The sequence below is a fragment of the Lepus europaeus genome, chromosome 18 (genome assembly GCF_033115175.1).
Source record: "Lepus europaeus isolate LE1 chromosome 18, mLepTim1.pri, whole genome shotgun sequence".
NCBI lineage: Eukaryota > Metazoa > Chordata > Mammalia > Lagomorpha > Leporidae > Lepus > Lepus europaeus.
Genome location: NC_084844.1, coordinates 26,173,192 through 26,200,774, shown reverse-complemented (window position 1 = coordinate 26,200,774; position 27,583 = coordinate 26,173,192). Strand labels below are relative to the sequence as shown.

Sequence of the window (27,583 nt, the reverse complement as noted above, 5' to 3'; positions counted from 1 at the left end):
AGGTTTCTTTATTTGAAAAGCAGAGAGAGAGAGAGAGAGATATTCCATCACTGGCTTCTCTCCCCAAATGGCCGCAATTGCCAGGGCTGAGCCAGGCTGAAGCCAGGAGCCAGCAGCTCCATCTGATTCTCCCCCATGGGTGGCAGGAACTCAAGTCCTTGAGCCGTCCCGGCTGCCTTCCCAGGAGCATTAATAGGAAGCTGGACAGGCATCAGAGTAGCTGGCACGGGAACCACCATTGTAATATGGGCGGCAGGATTCTCATCCTAGCCATGTGACCTGGGGCAAACCCCAAACCCTCCTGAGTTTCAGCGTCATCATTTGTGAAGTGGGCCCGCCTAGAGGATGCTCCACATGTTCACTTCTTACAGCTAAAGAGGAGGCGGGGGCAGGAGCATTGCAGGCAGGAGGAAAGTTTCCATCTCCGGGAACTGGGGACCTATATGTCTTCTGGAATCCAGCTGGGTTTTATTTCTTGGGTCAAGCGACAGCCTGTTTCGCCTGGCCCTGCCTATCAGGGAAGCCCCCAGGTTCATTAAAAGCAAAGGAATAAAAATCAGGTTGGGAGGGGAGGACAGGAAATGGAGGGATGATAGGTAAAGAGTGTGGGGGTGTTTAAAAGTGACTTTGGGACAGGTGTTTGGCATCCCACATGGGTGCTGCTTCTGTTCCACTTCCAATCTAGCTCCTTGCTAATGTGCCTGGGAGGGCAACATGTGTGCTTGGGCCCCTAACACACATGTAGAAGACCTGGGGGGATTTCCTGGCTCCTGGCTCCAGCCTGGCCCCAGCCCCAGTCCCAACCATTGCAGCCACCTGGGGAGTGGTCTAGCAGATTGGAGATCTCTCTCTTTCTCTCCCCCCCTCCACTCTGTAACTCTGCCTTTCAAATAAATAAATGAATCTTAAAAGAAAAAAAAATGGTGCCTGGCTCCATATTGGAGTGCTTGGATTTGCTTGTTGGGCCTGGCTCCTGGGTCCAGCCTGGGAGGCACGAGGTAGTGGCTCAAGTAGTTGGTTTCTTGCCATGCACATGGGAGACCAGGGTTGAATTCCTGCCTGCTAGCTTCAGTTGGTGTGGACCAGTGGACGAGAGTTCTATTTCTCTCTCTCTCTCTCTCTCTGCCTGTCAAATAAATTTAAAAATACTTTTTAATTGACTTTGGTGCTGGTTGCACACATCCATGAACATACTCAAGTCCATTGAACTGTGCACTTTAAATGGGTGGACTGGATGAATTATAGCTCAGTGAAGCGCTTACTGAAAAAGAATACTTCTTGCTGGACAGATGAACAATGTGAGAAAGAATTAAAGACTAAAAAAACCAAAAGCACTGGGTTGGTATCTCAAAGGGGTGAGCTGAGGGCGAGATTAGTAGGTAGCAAAGCAGCAGCACCCCCTTGCCGGGGAAGAGGAGGTGTGACGGTGCCAGCTGCCCCGGTCTCTCCCTTTCTCCAATGCACAGCTTCTGCCAAGACAGCCCGAGCGAGAGCAGAGCACGCAGCAAGGGACCCGCCAAAGAAAACAGAGACGTTCTTTATTTCAAGTCACAAAGACAAGCGTTGGTCGTGGAGGGGCGTTGGGGGAGGGGAGGGAGGGAGGAGGAGGGCTTGGGAAGACCCCTCCTCCCTCTTTATTCACAGGTTTAGCCGCCTTTCCATCTGCTCTCGGAGTTTGAATTTCTGGATCTGGAGGAAAGACAAAGGCTTGTGAGGCAGGCTCCCAGCCTCTACTAGCTAGGGTGACCCCTGTCTGGCTCGCCGGGTCCGAGAGGGGCCAGGGCAGTCAGAGGCACCTCATCGGTCACCCTACTGCCAGCCTCTCTCGTCCAGCTCTCCAGCTCATGGCTGTGGGAGGCAGAGGTGGCTCCCTGGCCTTCCACACCCGGCCCCTCTGTCTCCGCACACGCACCTTTCCGGAGATGGTGAGCGGGTAGTCGTTGACGAACACGATGTAGCGGGGGATCTTGAAGTGGGAGATCTGTAGAGGGGACACGTGAGGCCAGGCGAGGACATCAGGCTGGGGGCTCAGCTGGCCAGGGAGCCAAGTTCACGGGGCAGCGCACCTCCGTGCCTCCCACCCCCGGCCCCAGCCCTGGCTGTGCAGAGGCGCGGCTAAGGCTCCCACCTTCCCTCTGCAGAAAGCTTTGATCTCCTCTTCCGTGACGGTCTGCCCACTCTTGAGCCGAATGCAGGCACAGATCTCCTCCCCCATGCGGTGGTCCTTCACGCCTACCACCTGCAGGGGCCGGACACAGGTGTGGGACACTGTGACTCCTGCTGGGGGTCGGGGCCTCACCTGGGCCCGCCGGGGGACTCACCTGAACTTCCTGGATCTGCGGGTGGGTGTGGAAGAAGTCCTCGAGCTCGGCGGGGTAGATGTTCTCCCCGCCACGGATGATCATGTCCTTGGAGCGGCCCACGATCCTGCAGAAGCCCTGCTCGTCCATGGAGGCGATGTCTCTGTAAGGAAAGCCGGGGCCAGCCGCTTCGCTCACCCATCAAACATTGATTGAGCACCTACTGTGGGTCTTCCACTGTTCCAGACTGTGGGGGACACAGCAGGAAGGAGACACACTTCCTAGGATTTACCGTCTAGGAGCGGGGCGGGGAGGGGGGCAGAGGAAAGTAAACAAACCGAGACTCGGCCTCCCTGCCTCTCTCGGGCACATCTAAACAGCCACTGTCACGTTGCACTGCAATACTTCCAGAAGCCTGCTCTGACCACCCAGGCCAGGCAGAGCATACCTCTCCCCACGGCCGCCCTGACCCCCATGACCTGGTAACTGTCCTTGTGATTATCCGTGTGTGAAATGACCTGTCTTCCTCCAGCCGACAGGGCGGAAGTGAAAGCAGCGCTCTTGTTTCCCATGGGGACCCCAATGTCTACAGCACTGCCGGCGCACAGGAAGTACAGAACGAGACATGGCTTTGGCTAGCCGACCAGCGACCCAGTCTTGGCTCTGACTGTGCGTACGGATGCTGGCGTGGGGCACTGTGCAAGTTGCCGGCCTCTGCGCTACGGATGATTTCCCCCCACCCCACCCCCGTGGTACCCGTTTTGGAAATTAAGGCTCCAGGATAGGAGGGGCCCTCTGGACAGCCCCCCACCCCCGGGCTTCTTTACCGTTTCCTGTTCAGCCTCCGAGCCCCCCCCCCCCCAGCCACCCTGCTTTCTCACCCTGTCCGATACCACTTGTCCTGACTAACTGCTTCCAAGGTCTTCTGAGGCTCGTCCCAGTAGCCCTGCATGACGCAGTACCCTCGGATGCACAGCTCCCCGGGCGTGTTCAGCTTGGCCAGCTTCCCCGTCTCCGTGTTCAGGATCTGGGCCTGCGACACGTCAGCTTCAGGCTGGGGCTCCGGATGGCAGTCTCCAACCGGGGCTGCTTTGCCGTCCCCTCCCTGCCCCAGTGAGGAGCCCCCCGTCTCTGCCCGTCTTCGTGCAGGGAAGGGAGACGAGGCCAGAGTGGAGCCAGAGACCTTGGCGGGGCATGAGAGAGCAGCTGAGGCCCAGGCTAAGGGGTGCCTAGGAAACAGCGGGCAGGGAAGAGAGGCCTGCGGAGGGCCAGGCCGGCTGGGGGATGACAGAAGAGAGGGCAGGAGCCTCTTACTTCCCAGGAAGCGGCAAAGAAGGAAGCCAAAGGGGGGGGGGGGGCATGGCAGTGCCGTGTGAACGGGAGAGGCAGAACGGAAGCCAAGGGGTGAGAACAAGCCTCGGCCACCACGCTAAGGAAAGCTGAGCCTCTGCGTGCCTCAGCGTCTGCATCTGTGAAATGGGAGAATCGTGCCTGTCCCCGTTGACCTTGTACGTGGGCATCCCAACGAGGGTGGCGGTGAGGCTGCCGGGCGCAGGAGGGGCTCACATCCCTGCACCCCCCACTCCACACAGGATGCTCCAGGGGAGGGCAGGGGAGAGCCACAGCAGGGGGCGAGGGCACAGGGGGCTGGGGACACGGGCAGACGGTGTAAGAGGGCAGGGAGAGAGCATGGCTGGGGATCTGGGCTTGAGCTGTGCTGTGGGGCAGCCTTGGAGACGCACAGCCCGCTTGGGAAAGCTGTTTACACCGAGGCAAGGCGGTGAGGCCTGGGAAGAAAAAGCTGTGTAGGAAAAATCTCCGTGCTCTGGCTCCTCTCTCAGGCTGCCCTGGCTGCCCTGAAACAGCCAGTGGGCTTGGCACAAACACACCTCAGACAGGAAGGGAGGCTGCGGAGCAGGGCAGCTGGCGGCGGCTCCCGGCGCAGCTCAGCTCTGCCCCTTTCAGCTGCAGCCCCAGCCAGGCCCGGGCAGCCCGGCCACTGGGAAGGCGCTGCTTGGGTCTCTAAGTGAAAGCAGTCAACGTCCAGGTGTGCGTGTGTGCGTGTGCGGGTGTCCTGGTGAGAGGTGGATGTGTGTGTATATGTGTTGATGTGTGTGTGTATGTCCTGGTAAGAGGTAGATACGTGTAGATATGTATATTTATGTGTGTTCGTATGTGCGTACACGTGTGTATATGTGTGCGTGTACATGCATTTGTGTGTATGTCTTTATATGCATGTGTATAGTTAGGTGTGTACATGTGTATGTGTGTGCATGTAGGAGTGTGTATGTGTCTTGGTGAGAGGTCTGTGTATATGTGTATGCACGTGTGTGTATGTATGTGTGTGTCTATGTCTTGGTGAGAGGTAGATATGTGTGTATGTATATTTATTGTGTATGAATATTGTACATGTGTGTGCATGTATTTGTGTGTATATGCATGTGTGTGTGTATTTTATGTGAGTATGTGTAGACGTGTATATGTAGGAGTGTGTGTGTGTGTCTTGGTGAGAGGTCTGTGTATGTAGGTGTGTGAGTGCTTACGTGTATGTATGTGTGTATGTATTTGTGTATGTGTGTATATATGTATATGTGTGCATGCACACAATATGTGTATGTGTGTATGTCTTGGTGAGAGGTAGATATGCATGTATGCATATTTATGTGTGTATGTGTATTGTGTGAATGTATTTGTGTTTGTATATGCACATGTGTATATATGTATGTTTGTGTATGTGTACTTGTATGTATATGTGTGTGTCTTGGTGAGAAGTGGGGTGTGTGTATATATGTGTATGTGTGTACTTGTATGTATGGGGTGGATATGTGTGTATGTGTATGTTTATGTGTGCTTGTCTGTGTGAGTGTGTGCGTGCGTGCTGGTGAGAGGCTCACCTCTGTGTGAGGCATGACTCTGCCCACACTCTCTGCCTTCTGCTCCAGAGTGTCCTCGGGGAAGTTCATGAAGGTCACAGGACTGTTCTCTGTGGTTCCGTAAACAACCTGGAGGGTCCAGAGGGTGTTGGGGGGAGCTCAGTGGCTGCCCAGGGAAGCAGCAAGCCACCCCCGGGGGGAGTCCGTGAAGAGCACTGGTGGGAACAGACGCATCCCAGGGACCAGGGGTCAGGGGTCAGGAGGCAGCGGTGCTAGTCTCTGCAGGGACCCCAGATCCGAACCCAAACTGTAATCGCGAGCAGGGGAACCGCTGTCTCCCGCCCAGGGCCCGTTCTGTCCTGTTCCCACACGTGTATGCCTGTGACTCCCGGCATCACCAGTGCCCCAGAAACCTCCCCCCATCTCCAGGCTGCCTGAGCTCCACCTGCGTCTTCCTTCCAAGCTGAAGGCCTGGTAGACTGGATGAGAAAGCCAGCCTGCCTTGGCTGAGCCACACACAGACACCACCCCACCCCCACGCCAAAACCCAGACAAGTGCCCAGGCCTTGGGGTGGGCGCCTCGAGCTCCGAGAGGTTCCTGTTCATTTATTTCCAGCAAAATAAGAAAACAGCAGGGATTCAAAAGGACAGTAGCACCCTCCCCGCACCCCCACCCCCACTCCCTGCCACAGACACACACTGTTTAGTGGTTAGAACATCCTGAACAACAGAAAAACCAGAAGCCAGCCTTGGAGGAGCCACAATCCCAGAAGGGAATGTTCTAGGCCAAGGACACCCTCCCTGCACCCCCTTTAGAGGCAAGGAGGGAAAGGGGTTTGGGAGAAGGGTAGGGCCTGGAGATCAGGCCCCCACAAGTGAGGGCTGGGCAAGGGGCCCAGGGCCAGCTGTCCTGTATTCCAAGTCCCCTCCAGGCTCTTGGCCCAGCCCCAAGTCCCCATTGCCTGAGTCAGCTGATGGCTCCCACATGGGTCCATTCTGGTTCAACCTTGGTTCTGCTTCCCAACCCCACCCCCAGCACGGCCATTCCTTCCCGCCGGCAGCCTAGGTTTCCACAGGAATCCGGACACGGTGACTGCAAGTGGGCACCCAGGGGTCTGGCCGGCTGGCGTGGAGCAGCCCACAGAACCCTGCGGCTGGCCGCCTGCGCTGACCAGCGATGGTCCCCTGTAGCCAGACCTGACCCCCCTGGCTGTCCTCACAGTCCTGGGGCCACCGCCCCGTGTGTGGCCCCTGCCAAGGCCACTTGGGTGGTGGCGCCACTCCACCCCACCCCGAGACCCTTCAGGGGGCCGGCCCTGACCACGGGGGTGGGGTGCTGCGGATGAGGGGCTGGGAATATTTTAGGGGAACTGAAGTAGAGGATTGGAAGACTGCTTGTTCAGTGGCCTGTGGTCTCTAGCCCAGGGATCACCCCCTCCCGTTTTTCATTTTTCTGTTTGACCTCCAGCAGTGGGGAAAAGGGGTGGAGGTGCAGGGCCCAGAGAGGCAAACCCCTGGTGGGCGAGTGGGATCAGAGGCAAGGCGGGAGCTACAGCTACAATCCGCAGGGCGGCTGCGGGCTGGGCGTCCAGGAGGGGGAGCCGCACGCCAGCGCGGCTCGCACGCTCCGCCGGCGCCGCACAAGCGCCCCATTAAAGCGCCGCGGGCTGGCTGACCGCGGCGAGACGTACGTCCGGTGTCCGGCCCCGCTTCCTCCCTCCCCAGCTCCAGGGCTCGGGGCCCAGAGCGTATGGGGTGGGAGGAATGGGATAGCGAGGAGGCTCGAACTTGAGCAAACAAACAAGTTCAGGGAGCACCTCCCTCCCTCCGGTGTAAACTCGGGGCACTGGACACACCCATCACCGCCCCCCCAACACACACACACACACACACTCCCCAGGAAAGCCCGGGAAAGGAGGCAAGGAGAGAAGCAGCAGCGTCGCATCTGAGAGCAGGGAGCAAGGGACCGGGGCTGGGGGTGCAACCCCGGCCCCCCCAGTGCAGGTCGCCAGCTGCGGGGAGGGGGAAGACCCGCCCCCATCGAGGGCCCGGTTGCATCTCTGGGCACGAGGGAGTTAAGCCCGGTGGCCTCGATGCTCCACGTAGGAGCTGGCTCGGCCGCCGGCTGTGGTCAGGGCAGCCGTATAAGTAGGGCAGGAGACCCGAGCGCCGAGGACTTGCCGCTGCCCGCGCCCCACCGTCGCCGCCGCCGCCCCCGGCCCTGGCCATGGCTCGCCCGATGCTCTTGCTCAGCCTCGGCCTCCTGGCCGGCCTCTTACCGGCGCTGGCCGCCTGTCCCCAGAACTGCCACTGCCACGGTGACCTGCAACACGTCATCTGCGACAAAGTGGGGCTGCAGAAGATCCCCAAGGTGTCTGAGAAGACCAAGCTGCTCAACCTACAGCGGAACAATTTTCCGGTGCTGGCCGCCAACTCGTTTCGGGCCATGCCGAACCTCGTGTCGCTGCACCTGCAGCACTGCCAGATCCGCGAGGTGGCGGCGGGAGCCTTCCGGGGCCTCAAGCAACTCATCTACCTGTACCTGTCCCACAACGACATCCGCGTGCTGCGCGCCGGCGCCTTCGACGACCTGACGGAGCTCACCTACCTCTACCTGGACCATAACAAGGTGACGGAGCTGCCCCGGGGGCTGCTCTCCCCGCTGGTCAACCTCTTCATCTTGCAGCTCAACAACAACAAGATCCGGGAGCTGCGCGCAGGCGCCTTCCAGGGCGCCAAGGACCTGCGCTGGCTCTACCTGTCCGAAAACGCACTCAGTTCCCTGCAGCCCGGCGCCCTGGACGACGTGGAGAACCTGGCCAAGTTCTATCTGGACAGGAACCAGCTGTCCAGCTACCCCTCGGCCGCTCTGAGCAAGCTGCGGGTGGTGGAGGAACTGAAGCTGTCCCACAACCCCCTGAAGAGCATCCCCGACCACGCCTTCCAGTCCTTCGGCAGGTACCTGGAGACGCTGTGGCTGGACAACACCAACCTGGAGAAGGTGAGCTCCTGGCCGTGGCCTCTGTCCTTGCTGCCCCGTCCCTTCCTGGAGGCCCAGGGAGCCAGATCCCCAGTGCGGACCTGTCTGGCACCTCCCCCCAACTCCTTGTTCCTCTGGGTATCTCCAAGGCCAGGAATTCTGTCCCTCTGTCCCCGCCTCTGGATCCATCCGCACCCTAATCCCTGTCCGACTGCCTGTCCCAGCCACTGCCCTCCTAGGAAGCCCATTTGTAAGAGGAGCAGGGGCTGCTCTGGCCCCACCAATGGCCCCTTAGGACACATCCGCAGTGCTCCCAAAGCCCCACTGTGTGCAGCTGTCGCCTCTTCTTGTTGGGCCTCTCCCTGCACCCCCGCCAACCCCGCTGTTTTCCTGTCTCCAGGAACCCTACCATCCCATAAAGGAAGGTTTGTTTATTGAGGAGCCTTCCAGAGGAGCTGGGCAAACCCGGCCCACAAAGAGACCGTGTTCCTGGTGGGGGCTGGGTGTGTCTGCTAAGGTGGATTCAGGGGCTGGGGAGCTGGGGGGGTGCGTGTGCAAATACTTGAGGAAGACCTCCCCCACGCCCACCGAGGCCCTGTCCTCCAGCACACAGGACATTGCATGCTCAGGTCTGATTAAGCTGAGGAGGGCAGTCACAGCAAGGGGACCAGGGGCTGCCCCAGGCTGCGGGCACCCACGGGGCCCATGGACTCCATGAAGGGGCAAAGGCCTGAACGCCCTTGTCAAGCCTTTCTGTAAGACCCTAGTGTGTCCCCACTAGGAGAAGGGCTGCTGGCTGCCCTGTGCCCTCCCCAAGTCCATTCTCAGTCCCTCTTCCCCGCCGGGTGCCCGGTCTGGCCAGGTGCAGAGACCTTGGATCAGAGTAGAATCCTTTCTTTGAGACTGGAAAATCACCATGGGACAAGGGCTTCAGCCAGGAAGTTTGGGTGGGGGCCAGGACAAGGTAGAGGACAGTCTGGTTCCTAGCGAACGTCATGCCCAACCTGGGCCGCAGGAGGTGGCACGGGCACAGAGATGGGACTCCAACCTGGGCAACAGCCAGCCCGTGTCTGCTAGAGGCCTGCCCAAGCCTGACCTCTTCAGCCCTGCCCCTCCCCTACATGAAGTCCGAGCCCTCTGTGCCCAACCCCTCTTCCCCTCCACCCCCCGCCCCAGTGCCAGAGTGGGCAGCATAATAGCTGATTTGGGGCAGGGCAGGCCAGGCGGGAACCGTGGCGCCTGGGCCAAGATGTGGGCACCAATAGAATATTTCCTCCGGAGCCATCCAGCTTGGCCAAAGTCTCCACCAAGGTGGCTCTACAAATAGTGTCTGGCAGGCAGTGAGGGCACAGTGAGGACAGAGCTGGGGGAAGTCCTGGGACCCTAGGGCTGTGGGGAGCCTGGGCCTCCTGCCCACCCACCAAACACTGACCAGGTTCACCGTGTGCCAGCTTGGGCTGGCGGGGCCGACTCTGGCTGCCTCCCCAGGTGCAGTGTTTGTGCAGGGAGTGCAGTGCCAGGGTGAGAGAGGTGGGGTGTGGTCCTGTGGCTACTGTTTACTCCCCAGGGTGACCCTGGGCAAAGGACTGAACTCTTTTTTTCCGTTTTCCCATCTGCATATTGGAAATAACAGCACCTATCTGAAAAGGGGTTGTGCAGGTGAGCTCATCTGGGACACCCTGGTCACACTGCTGTGGAAAGTGTGGAGGTGTTGTGGAGCAGCAGGGCAAGCCACTGCTTGGGATGCCCGCATCCCATACCAGGGTGCCAGTCTGAGTCCTGGCTACTCGGCTCCCAATCCAGCTCCCTGCTAATGTACCTGGAAATGGTCCAAGCACTTGGGTCTCTGCCACTCACGTGGGAGATCTGGATGGAGTTCCTGGCTCCTGGTTTCCTCTTGGCTCAGCCCTAGCTGTTGTAGGCATTGGACATGAACCAGCAGATGGAAGATACTCTCTCTCTCCCTCTCTCTCTTCCTCTCCCTCTCCCTTTCCCTCTCTCTGTCACTTTCAAATAAATAAATCTTTTTTTTTTTTTTTTTTGACAGGCAGAGTGGATAGTGAGAGAGAGAGAGAGAGAGAGAGAAAGGTCTTCCTTTTTTTTTGCCGTTGGTTCACCCTCCAATGGCCGCTGCAGCCGGCGCATCGCGCTGATCCGAAGCCAGGAGCCAGGTGCTTCTCCTGGTCTCCCATGCGGGTGCAGGGCCCAAGGACCTGGGCCATCGTCCACTGCATTCCCGGGCCATAGCAGAGAGCTGGCCTGGAAGAGGGGCAACTGGGATAGAATCCGGTGCCCCAACCGGGACTAGAACCCGGTGTGCCGGCGCCGCAAGGTGGAGAATTAGCCTGTTAAGCCACAGTGCCGGCTCAAATAAATAAATCTTAACAACAACAAAAACCTCCTTATAAAAGAAAACCATGGAACTCCCCAGGATGCCATTGGTCCTGTCCAGGGAAGGACCCTGCACCTGTGGGAAACCCAGCTGGGAGAGACGGGACACTGGGGCTTCGGTGCTCACTGCTGCCCACCTCCCTCCCCAGTTCTCAGACGGTGCCTTCCTGGGAGTGACCACACTGAAACACGCCCACCTGGAGAACAATCGCCTGAACCAGCTGCCCTCCAACTTCCCCTTCGACAACCTGGAGACACTCACCCTCACCAACAACCCCTGGAAGTGCACCTGCCAGCTCCAGGGCCTCCGGAGGTGAGAGCACCCCCTTGTCACTCCCGGGGAACCCCCTCATGCCCTAAATCTGCTCTCCAAGAGGCCCGAGACCCGGAAGCCTTGGTTTCCCCATATGTAAAGTGAGGTTTCCCCATATGTAAAGTCCGTCCTGGCGCCACAGCTCGCACTCCCACATCTCTTCCCCAGCCCCAACAATTCTCTGTCTCTCCAGGTGGCTGGAAGCCAAGGCTTCTCGCCCTGATGCCACCTGCTCCTCACCCACCAAGTTCAAGGGCCAGCACATCCGTTCCACGGACGCCTTCCGCAGCTGCAAGTTCCCCACCAAGAGGTCCAAGAAAGCCGGTCGCCATTAAACAGGTGGGGCCAGGTGGGCAGGTCTCCCACTGCCTTCTCTGGAGATTCCAACAAGTGAGCTGCTGTCCTCCAGAATACGCCTTCCCCCCGGGGGGGGGGGGGGCAGGCAGACCCTCCACTCTTTCAGGGAGAGGACAGGAGGGCTGGGGCCTCTGTCTAAGGGAGGAAAGGAGACCACCCAGGCCTCCCACCGTTGCCTGCAAGCATCACCTAGGTAGTTGGAGTTCTCATACCGGTCCTTGCCTCACTGCAGGTCCTGACCCAGCCGGTCCTGGTGACTGGCTTCTGCCTTCTGCCGGAGAGACTACTGACCTTCCTGCCTCCCCCCACAGCCCCTGCGCATGCACAGAGCTGCCCACACCTAGACACGTCCTGGCAGGGGGCCTCGGGCACTTCACTACCAACTCAGCCCCACCTGACGGCGTCCGGGGAAGGACACAGCGCCGCCATGGTGCCTGGCTGTCCCACCAGGGCTCCTCTCAGACAATCTGTTGCCGACAGCCCTGAGTCCATCAGAAACACAACGGGGTGATCATCAGGATGGCCACCCCTCCAGAATCATCCTCTTCCCCAGCCATCTGGAAACAAATGCCAGATCCTTAAGCCCATGTCCCAACTCTGCCAGACACCACCTGCCAGGACGGCCTAGCGGGACACCCGTGCTTTGCTGCACGTCACCCCCGCTGCATTCGCCCCCAGATTTCTATAAATATAAATGTATGTCTGTGTAATGTCTATTCCCCTGTCACCCATCTCCATGACTCGCCAGGCACCAGGCTGGCTCCTGACACATGCATTCTAGAAGGAGGGCTGGCCCAGGCACCCTCCCCTGAAGACCTGGCCTGGGCTCATCCCCAGGCCTGTCAGTCTATCCCAGCCCCAGCCCCAGCCCCTGCCCCAGGCCCAGCCCCAGCCCCTGCCCCAGCCCCAGCCCTGGCCCCGGCCACCACTCACCACCAGCTCCTTCATATCCATCTTCTTGATGATGGCTCGGATCAGCTCCGGGGGTGCGGGCGACCCAGCGATCACACCTGAATCAGAGAGAGGGCTGACACAGCCCCCTAGTCCTCCAGGCCCAGTGGACCCCTTAACCTCATGGGAGGGAAGAATAGTCCCTTCTGGCCCCCTGCTCCCTCCCACCCCCAACCCCTAGTTCCTTCCTGTGCCTAGCAGCTGGCCTGGGACTGGGGTCTGGGGACACTGGGGCTTTGCCTCCCTCCCACCCACATTCCTATAGTCCCCATCACTGCCCCCTCAGTCAAAGACTGGGCACACATCTCGCTCACCCAGGCCCAGTCCTATGGGGGAGGCAGCCCCCTCCCCACACCTGGCTGCCCTAGGCCCCACCCCACCTCCAGAAACGGTCGAGATGTCATGAGTGGAGAAGTCTGGCTGGTTGAGAATGTCCACAAACATTGTGGGGGTGCCATACAGGTAGGAGCCTCTGTATAAGGGGGGAGGGGGTATCTCAAAATTGGGCTGGGAAGCGGAAGGAAACTCCCTCTTCTACCCCACCCTGCCATGAACCTGCAGCAAAGGCCAAGGCCAAAGCTGTGGGGAACCCATGGGAGAAGGTCTTGAGGTGGGAGCTGGTCCTCTTCTGGGGCTCCCCACTACCCTGGTCCCCAGGTCTCCTGTCTGGAGGGAGCAAGGGCTAAGGGCCAGGAGGGAGGACTAGAAGGGTCCCAGCAGCCCCAGGTGGCCTGTCCACCAATGCCCACTTCTCTCTGCTGATGGCCTCCAGCGCCTTCTTGCCATCGAAGCTCGGGGAAGACAGGAGGAGGGTGGCACCGTGCATCATGCACACCATGGTGCCTCCCACGGAGCCCAGGCAGTGGTACAAGGGGCTGGGCAGGACCACCCGCTTCTCTGCCGGCATCTGGAGATGGAGACAGGAGACTGGGTGTAGCGTGGAGCTGGAAGCCACAGAAGCCAGTTCCTCTGGCCAGCAGGGGGGCCGGGCCAGCTCCTTGTCCCCGCCCAGCTCACCTTCTCAGGCATCCTAAGGCGCTCGCCGATCATGTTGGAGTTGTTGACGATGTTGTAGTGGGAGAGGGTGGCCCCCTTGGGGCTGCCTGTGGTCCCCTGACAAGAGAAGCAGGCGACAGCTTGGCTGCCTTCTCCACACCCCTTCCCACCCCGCCCACTGCCCAGAGGGCCTGGATTGGGAGCCAGGGGACTGGGATTGCTGCCCATGTCCACTGGTTCATTTAGTGGAGACACAAAAGGCCACTCCACTCCCACGGGGGTGGCTTGGTCACATGCCCTCCAGTTCCCCTCGGCTCAGTGAGGGACAGCTGTGACCCCTGGTAGCTTAGGGAAGCTGCCCCTGGGAATGGGAGGGCGAGGGGGGAGGTGTGACAAGGACCCCATTGGCAGAGAGGACAGTGGGAGGCTGGTCTCGGGAGAGGCCACCTGCCCTCCTGACCTCTGCCGCCCCTCAGCCCCAGGAATGGGTCACACAGGAGCAGGGAGCATGGGTCAGCCTGGGCTGGGGGCCCTCAGCCCTACCGAGGTGAACTGGATGTTGACGGGATCGTGGCAGGACAGGAACTGCTGGGTGTGCCGGAGCTGGGCCAGATGCTGCTGTGTGCTGCCGGCCGCCACCACGTCATCCAGGAGCAGGGTCCCCGGCAAAGGGGCGTCCACCGAGATGACTGTGGTCAGATCTGGGAGCCTGCGGGTGAGGGACGGCGGCGGGAGGCAGGAGCTGAGGGAGGACACGGGGAGACGCCAGCCCCACTCCTAGGGTTGGGTAGGGGGTGTGGGGGTCAGGGGTGCTGCCCGATGCAGCCCTGGCCTGGGACACACCCACCTCTGACTCTTCAAGGCTCCTGGCTGGGCCTTCTCCAGCTCTGGGCAGATCTGCTTCAGGATGTTGTAGTATTGCTGGGTCTTGAATTGCTTGGGGAACACCAGGGCTTTGCAGCCCACCTGGGGGAGGGGAGTGGCACCACGGCTCAGCAGGAAGCCCCAGACCGGAGCTCGGCAGAACCCTCACTGATCAGCTGTGTACTCGTGTACATGTACCACTGCCCCAACTTACAACTGCACCAGCCTGTGGCACAGCCACGTGGACCCCGCACCAAGGCAGATGCCCAGAGGCACCAATGCCAAGACACACACGCCACTCTGGGACATGTGTGCATCAGGTACCAGGGTGCACACACACCCCACCCTGATACACATGCCTGCCCCACTCCCATCAACCTTGTATCTGACCAGACTCTCTCTCTCTCTCTCTCTCTCTCTCTCTCTCTGAAATCCAGGCCTCCTTCCAACCACAGGCAGCCCAGAGGGACACTCTGTGCCACCCACCCACACATGTCCTCCCTCACCACTCTTGGGCTGGTCCCTCCCCCAGGAATGGGACCTACCTTCTTGAGGACATACTCCAGTTCCATGGCCTGATAGGCCGGGTTCACGGAAACCTGGGGGGACAGAGGGGCATGTGGGGCGTGTCGGTGTCCTTGGGCAGACCTTGTCTCTCCTGCTGCCTTTCCACTCCCAGGAGGCTGAGATAGGGTCCTGCCCCCCACCCCCACCCCAACCCTCCGCCTCGGTGGGCCATAAGTGACATCCCCTCACCATCTATCCCATAGTGACAGGCAAGCCCCGCCTCACCAGAATGATGCCTGCCTGGGCGGTGGCCAGCTGCATGAGCACCCAGGCGTAGGAGTTGGGGCCCCACATGCCCAGCCGGTCACCCTTGCAGAGCCCGATGCTCAGGAGGCCAGAAGCAGCTTTGTCCACCTGGGGGCAAGTGGACGGGGCACAGGGCGAGGTGAGGAGAAAGGGCCATGACCCCCACCCTCCCATTAGGGACAAGCAGATTCCCAGGCCTCACTGGGTCTGCACACAGTTAACAAGGGCTCCAGGGGCGACCTGGGACAGAAGGCCCCAGGCCCCGCCCCATGCCTTCACAGCACCAGGGCAGCCTGGGGGCTAGCAACTGCCCACTGCGAGGGCTCCAGGTCAGGCCTCACCTCCTCCTTGAGCTGGGCAAAGGTCAGCCGGATGTTTTCATGGAGGACCACCAAGGCCTCTTGGTCTGGGACCCTCTGTGCTGTGCTGTCCAGACACTGGCCCACGGTCTTGTTGATGAGACGAAACTTGGTGTGGCCTTGAACATAGCTGAGGCCTCCAATGGGCAGGGGCACCGTGCGATCCACCTCTGCGGAACTATGGAGAGAGGGGCCGTGGGCACCACCAGGCCTGGCTGGCTTGGCCCGCGTGCTCCTGAGGGCCAGGCACACCCAACTAGGAGGCAGGCTGCTTACAACATGTTAGGGCCGGCTGGCCTAGGCTAATCCTCCGCCTGCGGTGCCAGCACCCCGGGTTCTAGTCCCAGTTGGGGTGCCGGATTCTGTCCCAGTTGCTCCTCTTCCAGGCCAGCTCTCTGCTGTGACCTGGGAGGGCAGTGGAGGATGGCCCAGGTGCTTGGGCCCTGCACCCGCATGGGAGACCAGGGGGAAGCACCTGGCTCTTGGCTTCAGATTGGTGCAGCGCACTGGCCATAGTGCGCTGGCTGTAGCAGCCATTTAGGGGGTGAACCAACGGAAAAAGGAAGACCTTTCTCTGTCTCTGTCTCTGTCTCTGTCTCTCTCACTGTCTAACTCTGCCTGTCTAAATAAATAAATAAATAAATAAGAAAGAAACATGTTAGGGCCTACTAGGTTTTCCCCAGAGCTTCTTGTAAGCCTTGAGCATCCACACATCCACTTGACCCTTTTCCCAACCTCAAACCCAGCCCTAAGGTGGCAGGACAGAGGCCAGGTTTCACCATACTGGGGACCAGGGGTCTTCCCTTGCCTTCCTGGGGAGGATAAGGGAGGATAAGCCTGGGGGAGTCCACTTAGACAGATCTTAACAAAACACACAGCACCTGCACCCCACCTGAGGAACCAATGAAGCCCACACTTGGACCCAGAGCTGGAGAATCCAAGGCCTGAGGTTTTGGGGGTGAGCCAGTTTCTCTCCTCTGGGCCTGACGGTCAAAGACAGAATAGGGCAGATGGACGTTCAACACGAGGCAGCTGGGAGGCTCCTATTGTTCTGTAGAATGGCCGGGTGCCAGGTGCCAGCGAGATGCTGGGCACCTGCAGACAAGGAAAGCCCTTGTGCTCCAAAAGGCGCCCAAGCTCGGGCTCCCACTTGCAGACGGAAAGCAGAGGTCATTGTGACAGGAGGAGCATGGGAGCATTTGGGGTCCCATGGCGATCTTCATCACCAGAGAGCAACAGGACGGAAGGAGCTGGCGCCTTCCCAGCAGGACGAGCTCACCAGCCACAGGCTGACTTCGTTGCAGAAAAAGAGACTGGGTGGCCTTGAAGTCACTCTCGGGAGGGAGCCTCCCCTGGTGCACGTTAATCTGATATTGAAAAGGGGAGGGTGTTAGGCAAGTGGTCAAGTTAACACTAGGGACACCTGCATCCCATATTGGGGAGTGCCTAGTCTGAGGTCCTGCTCCTCTGCTTCTGACCCAGCTTCCAGCTAGCGTGCACCCTGGGAGGCAGCAGACGATGGCCCAAGGACTTGAATCCCTCCCACCTACATGGAAAACCTGGCTTCAGCCCAGCCCAACCCAGCCCAGCCCCAGCTGTTCTAAGCATTTGAGGGGAGTGAACATCTGGATAAAAGATCTCTCTTTTTTGGCTCTTTTTGCCTTTCAAATAAAATGAAAACAAATGCATAAGATTAAAAGACAACGCAGGTGAGAAAGACGGGCTGGCATCTGCAACATCAAGGAGTTAAGGGAGAGTCAAGGAGCTGCCTGGCTGGCACATGGCACAGGGCCGAGCCGGAAGCGGGGATCCCAGCACAGCTGCGCCGGCCGGGCCTGCCCGTGCCCCACCCCCAGGGAACTGGGAGAAAGGGGTGGGAGGGCACTTCCTCTTCTTCCTGGCTTCTGATTTTACCCTACTCCATGTGATCATCAGAAATAATCTAACCTCAATTTTATTTTTTCCACCATGTCTACTCACTGCTCCCAAGCCACTGGGACTGGGACTGGGGCGGGGCAGGGCTGACGTGGAAACAAGTGGCTCCTCCAAGGAGTTCAAGAAAATTCCTAGCAATGCAGTTTGCTCAGAAACACAAGAACCACCCTTCCTTTTCAAAGCTGTGGCACAGGCAAACAAATGGATTCTCCTTCCTGGGCCACTCCCAACCTGCCTGGGGTGAAAAGGGCAGGCTAGAAAGGGCTCAGGGGGATCTGCTTTTAAGAAAAGTTTTTGTTCTCTGTGGGGGTGGACACTTAGGGAGCTGCAGGAGGAGAGCCAGTAGTTCCAGTTGCTATCAACTTGAAGATTGAAGAATAAAGTACAGTCAATGCCTGGTGAGGCCCTCAGCTAATTAGGCTGCGTATTGTGAAAGCCACGGGCCCCGAGGGACCTCGGCACGAGGCCACTGGAGGAGCTTCTCAGAGGCCCCAGAGAATCCACGCCCAGAGCTGATTCCATAACAGAGGGCAGGAAGAAGGAATTGAAAAAAAAAAATCAAAATGCTGTTCAGTGGTGGCAGTGAGTATGTTCCCTTCTTTCATCCCTGGTGCCTGAGTGTCTAGAAGAGGAGGCGGCCTCAGCTGAATGAATTAAGGATAATGCACAAAATGACCCAAAGGGGAAAAAAATTAGACAAAGGACTAGCTATCTCTCCAAAGGAGATCCATGAATGGCCAACAGGCAGAGGAAATGCAAATTAAAACCACAGTAAGGCACCCCTTGACACTGCTCAGGAAGGCTAAAATCAATAAATAAGTAAACATAAAAGGAATAACAACTGTTGGTGAGCATGTTAAGAAATTGGAATCCTTGAGATGAGAGTTTGGCACAGCAGTTAAGATGGCATTTGGGGGCCAGCGCCGTGGCTTAACAGGCTAATCCTCTGCCTTGTGGCGCCAGCAAACCGGGTTCTAGTCCCGGTCGGGGCGCCGGATTCTATCCCGGTTGCCCCTCTTCCAGGCCAGCTCTCTGCTATGGCCCAGGAAGGCAGTGGAGGATGGCCCAAGTGCTTGGGCCCTGCACCCGCATGGGAGACCAGGAGAAGCACCTGGCTCCTGGCTTCGGATCAGCGCGATGCGCCGGCCGCAGCGGCCATTGGAGGGTGAACCAACGGCAAAAAGGAAGACCTTTCTCTCTATCTCTCTCTCTCACTATCCACTCTGCCTGTCAAAAAAAAAAAATATGGCATTTGGGGAGCCCCCGGCATCCCATATGGGAGTTGGTTTGAGTCCCGGCTGCTCCACTTCCAGTCCAGGCCTGGGAAAGCAGCAGAAGTTGGCCGAAGTCTTTGGGTCCCTGCACCACATGGGAGACCTGAAGGAAGCACCTGGCTCCTGGCCTCGGCCTGGCCCACCTCCAGCCATTGTGGCCTTTTAGGGAGTAAACCAGCAGATGGAAGACCTCTCTCTCTCCATTTCTAACTCACTCTGACAGAGAGAGGGAAAGAAAGAAAGAGAGGTCTTCCATCCCTTAGTTCACTCCTCAGAGGGCCAGAGCTGGGTCAGGCGGAACCCAGGAGCCTGGAACTCCACCGGGGCCCCCTATGTGGTTACAGGGGCCCAAGCACTTGGGCCATCTGCTGCTTTCCCAAGTGCACTAGCAGGAAGCTGGATAGGAAGTGGAGCAGCCAGGACTGGAACCAGCACTTATATGGGATGCCAGTGGTGCAGGCGGTTCTGGCGTCTTAACCCACTGTACCAGTAACCGCCCACCCCCCCAGATCTCCTTTCATTTCTAGCTTCCAGCTAATGCACACCCTTTCAAATACATACAAATAAATAACAGGATTTAAAAAAAAAAAGGAAGAATTGGAATCCTTGTTCATCTCTGGTGGAAATGTGAAATGGCTCAACCACAGTGGAAAACAGTGATGTTTCGAAACCTCAAGAAGTTAAACATAGAATTACCATATGACCCAGCAATTCTGCCCCTAAGTATGTGCCCTAGAGAACCAAAAACATGTGTTCAAACTGCTGAATAAGTATTACAGAAGAGGCCACCATTTTAGACATGATCCTGCCCTGAACTCCAACAGACCATGCTAAAAATCAAAAAGGAGTCACCTGTGCTAAAATCCCAAGTCTCCCAACTGCCCTAACTGCTCTCCTGACCTTGGAAGAAACCAGGAGAAGCACGAGCAAGCCACATTTCCGTCAGGCCGGTTTCAAGTGGTGAGACAATGAAGCGCCCTCTGCAAAGCTCCTTACGTCAAAGGCAGCTGCAAAGCCACCTGACGTTAGCCAGTTATTTTTCTGTTGCTCTGTCCTCCTGCCTTCCTGGGAAAGGCATTTTGAAATGACCAACTCGAGGTTTTGTTCACCGTTCTCGCTTTTTTCAGCTCTTCTCTGCCTAGAAAGCCAAGCTCTTCTGTTTAGCCATGAGAACACTTCCTGTATTTTATGGAATGAATGAAATGCTGGTGAGAACTGGACTTAAAACCAATTAAGATATTTAAACCAAATCGCTATAATTTTATCCTATGACAAAACAAAAGCACGTACATACGTTCACAGCAGCACAATTCATAATGCCACAAGGTAAAGAGAACCCAAGTGCCCATCAACAGACAAATGGCTAAACAAACAGTGGCACACACATCCTACAATGGAATACTAATTGCAATAAACGGGAATGAAGTTCTGACACCTGCTGCAACACGGATGAACCTTGCTGACATCACACTAAGTGAAAGAAATCAGTCACAGAAGTCCACATATTTCTTTGAATTGATTCCAAATACTTAACATAGTCTGCTCTATGACTTCCGGTTTTCTGCAGTAAGAATGAAGCCTACTCCACTTCCCTCGAGAAGTCATGGGGCGGGGGGTTGGCAGGCGCTGTGGCGTAGCGGGTAAAGTCACTGCCGGCAGCACCAGCATCCCATATGGACGCCGGTTCGAGATCTGGCTGCTCCGCTTCCCATCCAGCTCTCTGCTATGGCCTGGGAAAGCAGTAGAAGATGGCCCAAGTTCTTGGGTCCCTGCACCTGCATGGGAAACCCGTTAGAAGCTCCTGGCTCCTGGCTTCAGAATTTAGGGAGTGAACCAGCGGATGGAAGACCTTTCTCTCTCTCTTTGCCTCTGCCTTTCAAATAAGTGCATAAATCTTTAAAAAAAAAAAAAAAAAAAAAAGACCTTCCTCTCTGTAACTCTGCCTCAAAAATAAATAAATAAATCTAGTTTAAAGAGAAGGATGTCATGGGTGGGCACTGTCCCCATGAGGGACCCCTGCATCCCGGGAGAGTGCTTGAGATAGTCCCACCTCCACTTCCGATCCAGCTTCCAGCTAACAGGCACCCTGGAAGGCAGCAGATTGAGAGCTCAGGTATTTGCGTTTCTGACTTCCAGTTTTGTCCTGGCCTAGCCCTGGCTATTGCAGACATTTGGGGAGTAGGCCAGCTGATGGAAGATCTCTTCTCTCTCTTTCTCTCTCTCTCTCTCTCTCTCTCTCTCTCTCCTTCTCTCTGCCTTTCAAATACACTTAAAAAAAAAAAAAACAAAGGACTGTCATGTCACGCCATTTGAATTACTGACCTCAAAGAGAATGCATCCAAATCTGACAACTTGACAGACACTTGGAGCCTTTAAGCCAGGGCAGGGCCACCCTGAAGGCTGCTTCTCTACAAACGGAGAAGCGAATGGAGAGACAGCTCAGGCGGGCACAGGGCCATGCCTACTAGCCTTTAAGCTAACTTCCAAAGCCTCACCCACCAACACCTCTACCAAGTGTCTTCCCTGTGAGATTTGCTCTCATTCTCCTCTCTGCCTTTCACCATTGTGAACAAAAAAAGAAGAAGAAGAAGAAAAAAAAAAACCCTCAGCAACAAACCATGTCACTTCTAAAATCAAACTTTGGTCATCTCCTTATTTTAACCATACAAGCCATATGACTCCATTTGTAGGAAATGTCCAGAACAGGCAAATCTCGAGACAGGAAGTAGGATCTTGGGGCTGGGGGCTGGGTGGAAAGAGGGGTTGGCTAATGGATGTGGGGTTTCTCTGTGACCTAAAATTGACAGTGACGATGGTCATACATATCTGTGAATATCCAAAAAACCACTGAGTGTACATTTAAAAAAACTAACATGGGGTAAGTGTTGTGGTACAGTGAGTTAAGCTACCACTTGGGACACCCACATCCCATATCAGAGTGCCTGGAATTGGGTCCCACCTCCACTTCCTATCCAGCTTCCTGCTAATGTGCCTGGGAGGCAGTAGATGATGGCTCAAGTACTTGGGTTTCTCTCAGATATGTGGGAGACCGGGGTGGAGTTCTTGACTCCTGGCTTTGGCCTGGCACTTGGGAATGAACCAGCAGATGGAAGATCTGTGTGTGTGTGTGTATGTCTCCCTCTCCCTCTCCTTTTATATATATACACACATACACATATATCCCCCTCTCTGTGTCCCTCTGCCTTTCAAATAAATCAATTTTTAAAAATGTGCATAATTCTACTCCGAGGTACGTATCCAACAGAAACCATACATGTGATCACCAAAGACAGGCGTTACTAGGCTACTTGTATCATCTCCAACATGGAAACTGGAGTCCATCAACAATAGAATACATAAGTGGCGATTGGTTACTTATAATTTTATAGGTTAATGCAAGCAAAGGAACTATGATTAAATGAGACAATTCAAATCTTGTAAAAATAATGCCAAATGAAAGAAGCCAGATAGGAACCATCCGTCTGACTCCATTTATACATGCAAAGCTAATCTATGCTGTTGGAAATCAGAGGAGAGGTCGGGGGGGGGGGGGGTCAATGACCTTAAAGAGCCTCTGAGGTCAGGGCATGTTCTGTGTCTGGTTACCTGGCTGTGTTCAGTTTATCAACAACTCATCAAATAAGGGCTCAAAATACAGGGGCACTTTAAAAAATTTCTGAGAAGAGGATTAAAAGGAGAGGGGTCTTTGCACTCAAATTAGCTTAAGTTCCACTTTGCACACACACTTTTTTTAAGGTTATTTATTTATTTAAAAGGCAGAGTGACAAAGAGAGGGAGGGAGAGGGAGTCAGAGAGAGAGGTCTTCCATCTGCTGGTTCACTCCCCAGATGGCCACAATGACAGGAGCTGAGCCGATCCGAAAACAGGAGCCAGGAGCTTCTTCCCAGCCTCCCACAAAAGTGCAGGGGCCCAAGGACTTGGGCCATCTTCTACTGCTTTCCCAGGCCATAGAAGAGAGCTGGATGGGAAGTGGAGCAGCCAGGACCCGACCATATGGGATGGCGGCACTGCAGGTGGCAGCTCAACCTGCTAAGCCACAGGGTTAGCCCTGCACACACTGTTTGAAATGCCTTCCTGTATGTACTTTTCTGAATCTACAGTACAGTTCAATGCAAAGTTATTTTTTTAAGTTCTTCTAGGGCTTAGGTTATTATTGAGTCATAATTAATAAAATAATTTAGCAACAGATTGTAGCATCTATTTACCATTATGGCAAGAAAATAAAAGCAGCCCATATCCTTCACCTCTGTGCAAAATACATACATCCTCTGTTTTTAGTAAAGGAAAGTAAGAGTTTATTTTGCAATGTTCAGAGCAAGGAGTCAGGCAGTTGTAGCTCAGTTCTCAAATGTCCATTCATACATTAATAGATAACATTGGGCAAGCCAAGAAAATGCTTCTTTTGCAATCTGTCTTAGAAATTACTCAAGGCGAGGCCGGCACTGTGTCATAGAAAGTTAACCCTAAGGGCGCCAGTTCAAGTCCCAGCTGCACAACTTCCAATCCAGCTCTTTGCTATGCACCTGGGAAAGCAGTAGAAGATGGCCCAAGTACTTGGGCCCCTGCACCTGCATGGGAGACACAGAAGAAGCTCCTGGCTCCATTACAGCCATTTGGGGAGTGAACCAGCAGATGAAAATTTCTCTCTCTCTCTCTCTCTCCATATTTCTGACTTTCAAGTATATACATAAAATCTTTAGCAAAGAAAAGAAAGAAATTACTCAAGAGGCCAATGATGTGGTGTAGCAGGTAAAGCTGCCACCTGTGATGCCAGCATCCCAAATGGGCGCCAATTTGTGTCCTGACTGCTCCATTTCCAGCTCCCTGCTAATAGCCTGGGAAAAGCAGCAGAGAACAGCCCAAGTGCTTGGGCCCCTGTACCCATGTGGAAGACCTGGATGAAGTACATGGCTCCTGGCTTCAGCCTGGCCCAGCGCTGGGCAATGCAGCCGCCTGGGGAGTGAAGCAGTGGATGGAAGGTCTCTCTCTGTGTCACTCTCTCCCTCTGTAACTCTGACTTTCAAAATCAATGAATCAATATTGAAGGAAAAAAGAAATTACTCGAGATAAGAATCTCAATTTTGAATGTAGTAGGATTTTTTTCCCAGAGAGTTTCCATAAATGATAACATTTCTTGCTCTCGGCTCGGTTCACGGTGTGCTGTGATTATTGGCCCTTGCCATGCGTTCCATATGTGGATGTCCCTTCTCTGGGCTCAGGAGTTCTAAGGAGCTCATCATACATTGCTCCCTGTTTACAGTTTGGCTTCCTGGGTGCGAGGTTTTGTGCCGGAAGGGAGCCCAAAAAAGGCAGCAAGAAGCCAAAAGCCACGTGATAACAATTTGCTTTTCAAGCTAATTTCCAAGAATGCCTGGAGAGACTTCTGTTTTAATTTTTAATTAATTAATTTATTTATTTATTTAGAGGTAATGAGCGAGGAGAGAGAAAGCCCAAGCACCAGTCCATTCCCCGAAAACCTTCAGTGCTCCTGGGCCAGAGCTGAGGCCAAAAGCCTGGAACTCTACCCAGGTCTCCCTTGTGGGTGGCAGGAACCCAGTAACTTGAGCCCTTGCCACTGCCTCCCGGGGTCTCCATTACCAGGAGCTGGGTGTCCACCCCAGGATCTCTGATCTGGGACATAAGCACCTTAGCCAGCATCTTCACCACAAGGCCAGCTGCCTGCCCTTTAGAAACTTCAGACTTTTAGTGGTAAGTCAGGAGTCTGATGATTCTGCTTTACAAAAACAAACAAACAAAACAATACAACAACAACAACAAAACACTTTCAGCAGGGAAGGCAGACGGGGAAGTCCACAGGGCAAGTGAGCAGCCGAGAGAAAGGAGCAACGCGCTTGTCCTCTGTACTATGATTGCAGGTGTTCAACTTCCATCCCTGCTTTACAAATGGAGCAAATTGACAAAGAGAAGTTAAGCCACTTGTCCCAAATGCCACAAGAAAAGTTGATAAGAAACAGCCTCACTCAGGGTCAGCGCCGTGGTGTAGTGGGTAAAGCCACTCCTGAAACTACCACGTCTCATGTGGGTGCTAGTTCAAGTCCCAGCTTCTCCACTTCTGATCCAACTCCCTGCTAACGTGCCTGTGAAAGCAGTAGAGGGGTCCTGGCTTCTGATTAGTCCAGCTCCAGCAGTTGCAACCATTTGGGGGAGTGAACCATCATGTGGAAGATCTCTTTCTCTTTCTTTGTCTCTCTCTGTAATTCAAATAAATAAATACACCTTAAAAAGGGGGGGTGGGCAGCATGGTGATGGTATAGTGAGCTAAGTCTCTGCCTGTGGCACCAGTATTCCATATGGGTGCTGGTTCTAGACCCGGCTGCTCCTCTTCCCATCCAGCTCTCTGCTATGGCCTGGGAAAGCAGTAGAAAATGGCCCAAGTGCCTGGGCCCCTGCATCCCTGTGGGAGACCCTGAAGAAGCTCCTGGCTCCTGGTTTCATACTGGCTCAGCTCCAGCCATTGGGGCCATCTGGGGAGTGAGCCAGCAGATGGAAGACCTCTCTCTCTCTCTCTCTCTCTCTCTGCCTCTCTCTGTAACTCTACCTCTCAAATAAGTAAAATTTAAAAATCTTAAAAAAAAAAAAAAAAAACAGCCTCAGTATCTGATTGCAAATGATTTTCCAACAAAGCAGATCAAGTGACAGTGACACAACAAAGGCCAAATCTGCTGCAAGGCCAGCGGCAGGAAGTACAGGAAAGGGTGTCCCTGTCATAGGTCAAGGCAAAATGGCCAGGAGGCATGTACTTCCCAAGAGATAAGCAAAGAGGAAAGTAGTGTGGTTAGGATTCTGCAATGGTGATAAAAGTGTGTATGTGCGTGTGTGCCTATGTGCTTGTGTGTTTGCAGAGAAACATGGGGAGAGTCTGCTCTAATCTGGGGAAAAATAGTTAAAAAAAAAAAGCGGAGAGAGCACAGGCTCAGGGAGGAGTTAGAGAGAAAAGGGCAAAGGAAACTCCACGTAAATTAGAGGGACACTGGGGACCCACGTGGATGTGTGGACATGCACAGCTCAGGACCCCAGCGGCCGAGAGCCTCAGCACCAGCATGGGAGTGAGGTGAGCCCAGACAGCAGCGACCCAAGCCACTGGTGATAACGCTGAGGGGAGAGCCTGGTGGGAGTCCGGCTCAGAGCCCTGTGGGGAAGAGTGCACCTGCCAAACTAGAGGGGGAAAAAAGGGGGCACGTTTCTCTCTCTCCGACCACCTGGCACTGGCATCCTGTAACTACCCGAGAGAGGGCGGGCGCCACTTTAGACATATATATTACAGCTGCGCCTGCTCCTGTCCACGCCTGAGCCTGGCTGGGAGAACTGACATGGGGCTGGGAGCTCATGACCATGGGAGCTTTGTGTGCCGAGACTGTGAAAACACTGTGGCTGCGTGGGAGGGTGCAGGGTGTGACAGGACTTTGGGCAGTCGCTGTGGGCGGCTCCACATGCTCAGGGCTCCCTGAATCCTTCGGGAAGGTCACTGCTGCAGGATCCGTGTTCACACCAAGGACTGCATGGACTGCACGGATCCTTTGTGTGGTTCTTGTGGCAGCACAGATGAAAATTGGGACAAGTGCCCAGGCATTGGTCTCTTTGAGGAGAGGAGGTGAATGTGAGAATATGCCAACAGAGCAGAACAAACCTCCCCTCTGATAAGAGAGAGAGAGAGATTTACCACGCCCAACTTGAGCTCACCTACAACACTCCCCTCACCCTAGAGCACTGAATAGAGCTCCCTGACCACACCCTGGGTATTCCCTGAAAGAGCAGACACTCCACTAAGCCACAGAGGAATAGTTCAAAGATAAAAGCCATCACAGGGAAAAAACAAACAAGTATCACCACAAGTGCCTAATAACAAATACAACAATTCAAGGAACAAGAATAAGAAAGACAACATGATGGCCCCAAAAGAACACAATACTTCAATACTAGAATGGGAAGATGAAGAGACTGACAAAATCCCAGAAATGGAATTCAAAAGAATTGATTGTAGGATTATTTAGAAGGCATCAGAAGCAAATTCATAAACTAAAGAAATCCATATATGACATGAATGAAAACTTTTCTTATGAAATTGAGATTTTAAAGAGAAATCAAAACAGATGATTGGACATGAAAATTCAATAGAACAAATACAAAATACAGTGGAAACCCTTAAGAACAGACTTGGTGAGGCAGAAGAAAGAATATCTCAGTTAGAAGATAAATCTTTGGAAATTTTACAGTCAGACAAGAAGAAGAAAAAGAAGGAGAAGGAGAAGAACAAGAAGAGGAGGAGGAGGAGAGGGAGTAGGGAGAAGACGAAAGAAGAAAATTAAAACACAGTGTCAGAGATTTATGGGATGCTATCAATGACCCAACATACAGATCTTAGGAGATCCTGAAGTCATGGAAAGACAGAATAGATTAGAAGGCCTTTTTTTAAAAAAGATTTATTTATTTATTTGAAAGTCAGAGTTCCACAGAGAGAGGAGAGGCAGAGAGAGAGAGAGAGAGAGAGAGAGAGAGAGAGGTCTTCCATCCAATGGTTTACCTCCCAGATGGCTGCAACGGCTGGAGCTATGCCAATCTGAAGCCAGGAGCCAGGAGCTTCCCCTGGGTCTCTAATGCAGGTGCAGGGGCCCAAGGACCTGGGCCATCTTGTACCGCTTTCCCAGGCCATAGCAGAGAGCCTGATCACAAGAGGAGCAGCTGGGACTAGAACCGGTGCCCATATGGGACGTCAGTGCTTCAGGCTAGGCAGTTAACCCACTGTGCCACAGCGCCGGCCCCTGGAAGGCCTTTTAAATGAATAATTACAGAAAATTTCTTAATTTGGAGAAAGAAAGGGACACTCAAGTAGAGGAAGCACACAGAACTTTTAATAGATGTGACCAGAAAAGATCTTCACCACGACACATTGTAGTCAAACTCCCCATAGTAAAACATCAAAAAAAGATTCTAAAATGTGCACAAGAGAAATGCCAGATTACTTGCAGAGGATCTCCAACTAGACTCACAGCTGACTTCTCATCAGAAACCCTACGGGCTAGGAGAGAATGGCAAGGTATGTTCCAAGTGTTAAGAGAAAAAAACTGTCAACTCAGAATGCTGTTCCCTGCAAAGCTCTCATTTATGAATGAAGGTGAAAATGAGACCTTCCATAAC

General features: G+C 54.9%; 2 protein-coding genes across 2 annotated transcripts in view; one reads left to right on the top strand and one right to left on the bottom strand.

Annotated features, from left to right (window-relative positions):
- Window positions 1–1,520: 1,520 nt before the first annotated feature.
- The window catches only part of ACSF2 (acyl-CoA synthetase family member 2), a 46,735-nt gene continuing 20,672 nt past the window's right edge, over window positions 1,521–27,583 (bottom strand). The window contains exons 2-16 of the mRNA XM_062216841.1: window positions 15,180–15,375; window positions 14,818–14,946; window positions 14,571–14,624; window positions 14,009–14,127; window positions 13,705–13,870; window positions 13,183–13,278; window positions 12,915–13,072; window positions 12,546–12,637; window positions 12,148–12,224; window positions 5,195–5,302; window positions 3,182–3,333; window positions 2,322–2,463; window positions 2,129–2,239; window positions 1,913–1,981; window positions 1,521–1,689 (exon numbers count right to left, since the gene is read on the bottom strand). Coding sequence (XP_062072825.1) covers window positions 1,639–1,689; window positions 1,913–1,981; window positions 2,129–2,239; window positions 2,322–2,463; window positions 3,182–3,333; window positions 5,195–5,302; window positions 12,148–12,224; window positions 12,546–12,637; window positions 12,915–13,072; window positions 13,183–13,278; window positions 13,705–13,870; window positions 14,009–14,127; window positions 14,571–14,624; window positions 14,818–14,946; window positions 15,180–15,375 — 1,720 coding nt within the window. The 3' untranslated portion in view covers window positions 1,521–1,638. The remainder of the gene's footprint in view (window positions 1,690–1,912; window positions 1,982–2,128; window positions 2,240–2,321; window positions 2,464–3,181; window positions 3,334–5,194; window positions 5,303–12,147; window positions 12,225–12,545; window positions 12,638–12,914; window positions 13,073–13,182; window positions 13,279–13,704; window positions 13,871–14,008; window positions 14,128–14,570; window positions 14,625–14,817; window positions 14,947–15,179; window positions 15,376–27,583) is intronic.
- CHAD (chondroadherin) lies at window positions 7,401–11,915 on the top strand. The gene is made up of 4 exons (XM_062216339.1): window positions 7,401–8,174; window positions 10,694–10,857; window positions 11,051–11,196; window positions 11,447–11,915. Exons 1-3 carry the CDS (start codon window positions 7,401–7,403, stop codon window positions 11,190–11,192), a joined length of 1,080 nt encoding a protein of 359 aa, XP_062072323.1. The 3' UTR covers window positions 11,193–11,196; window positions 11,447–11,915.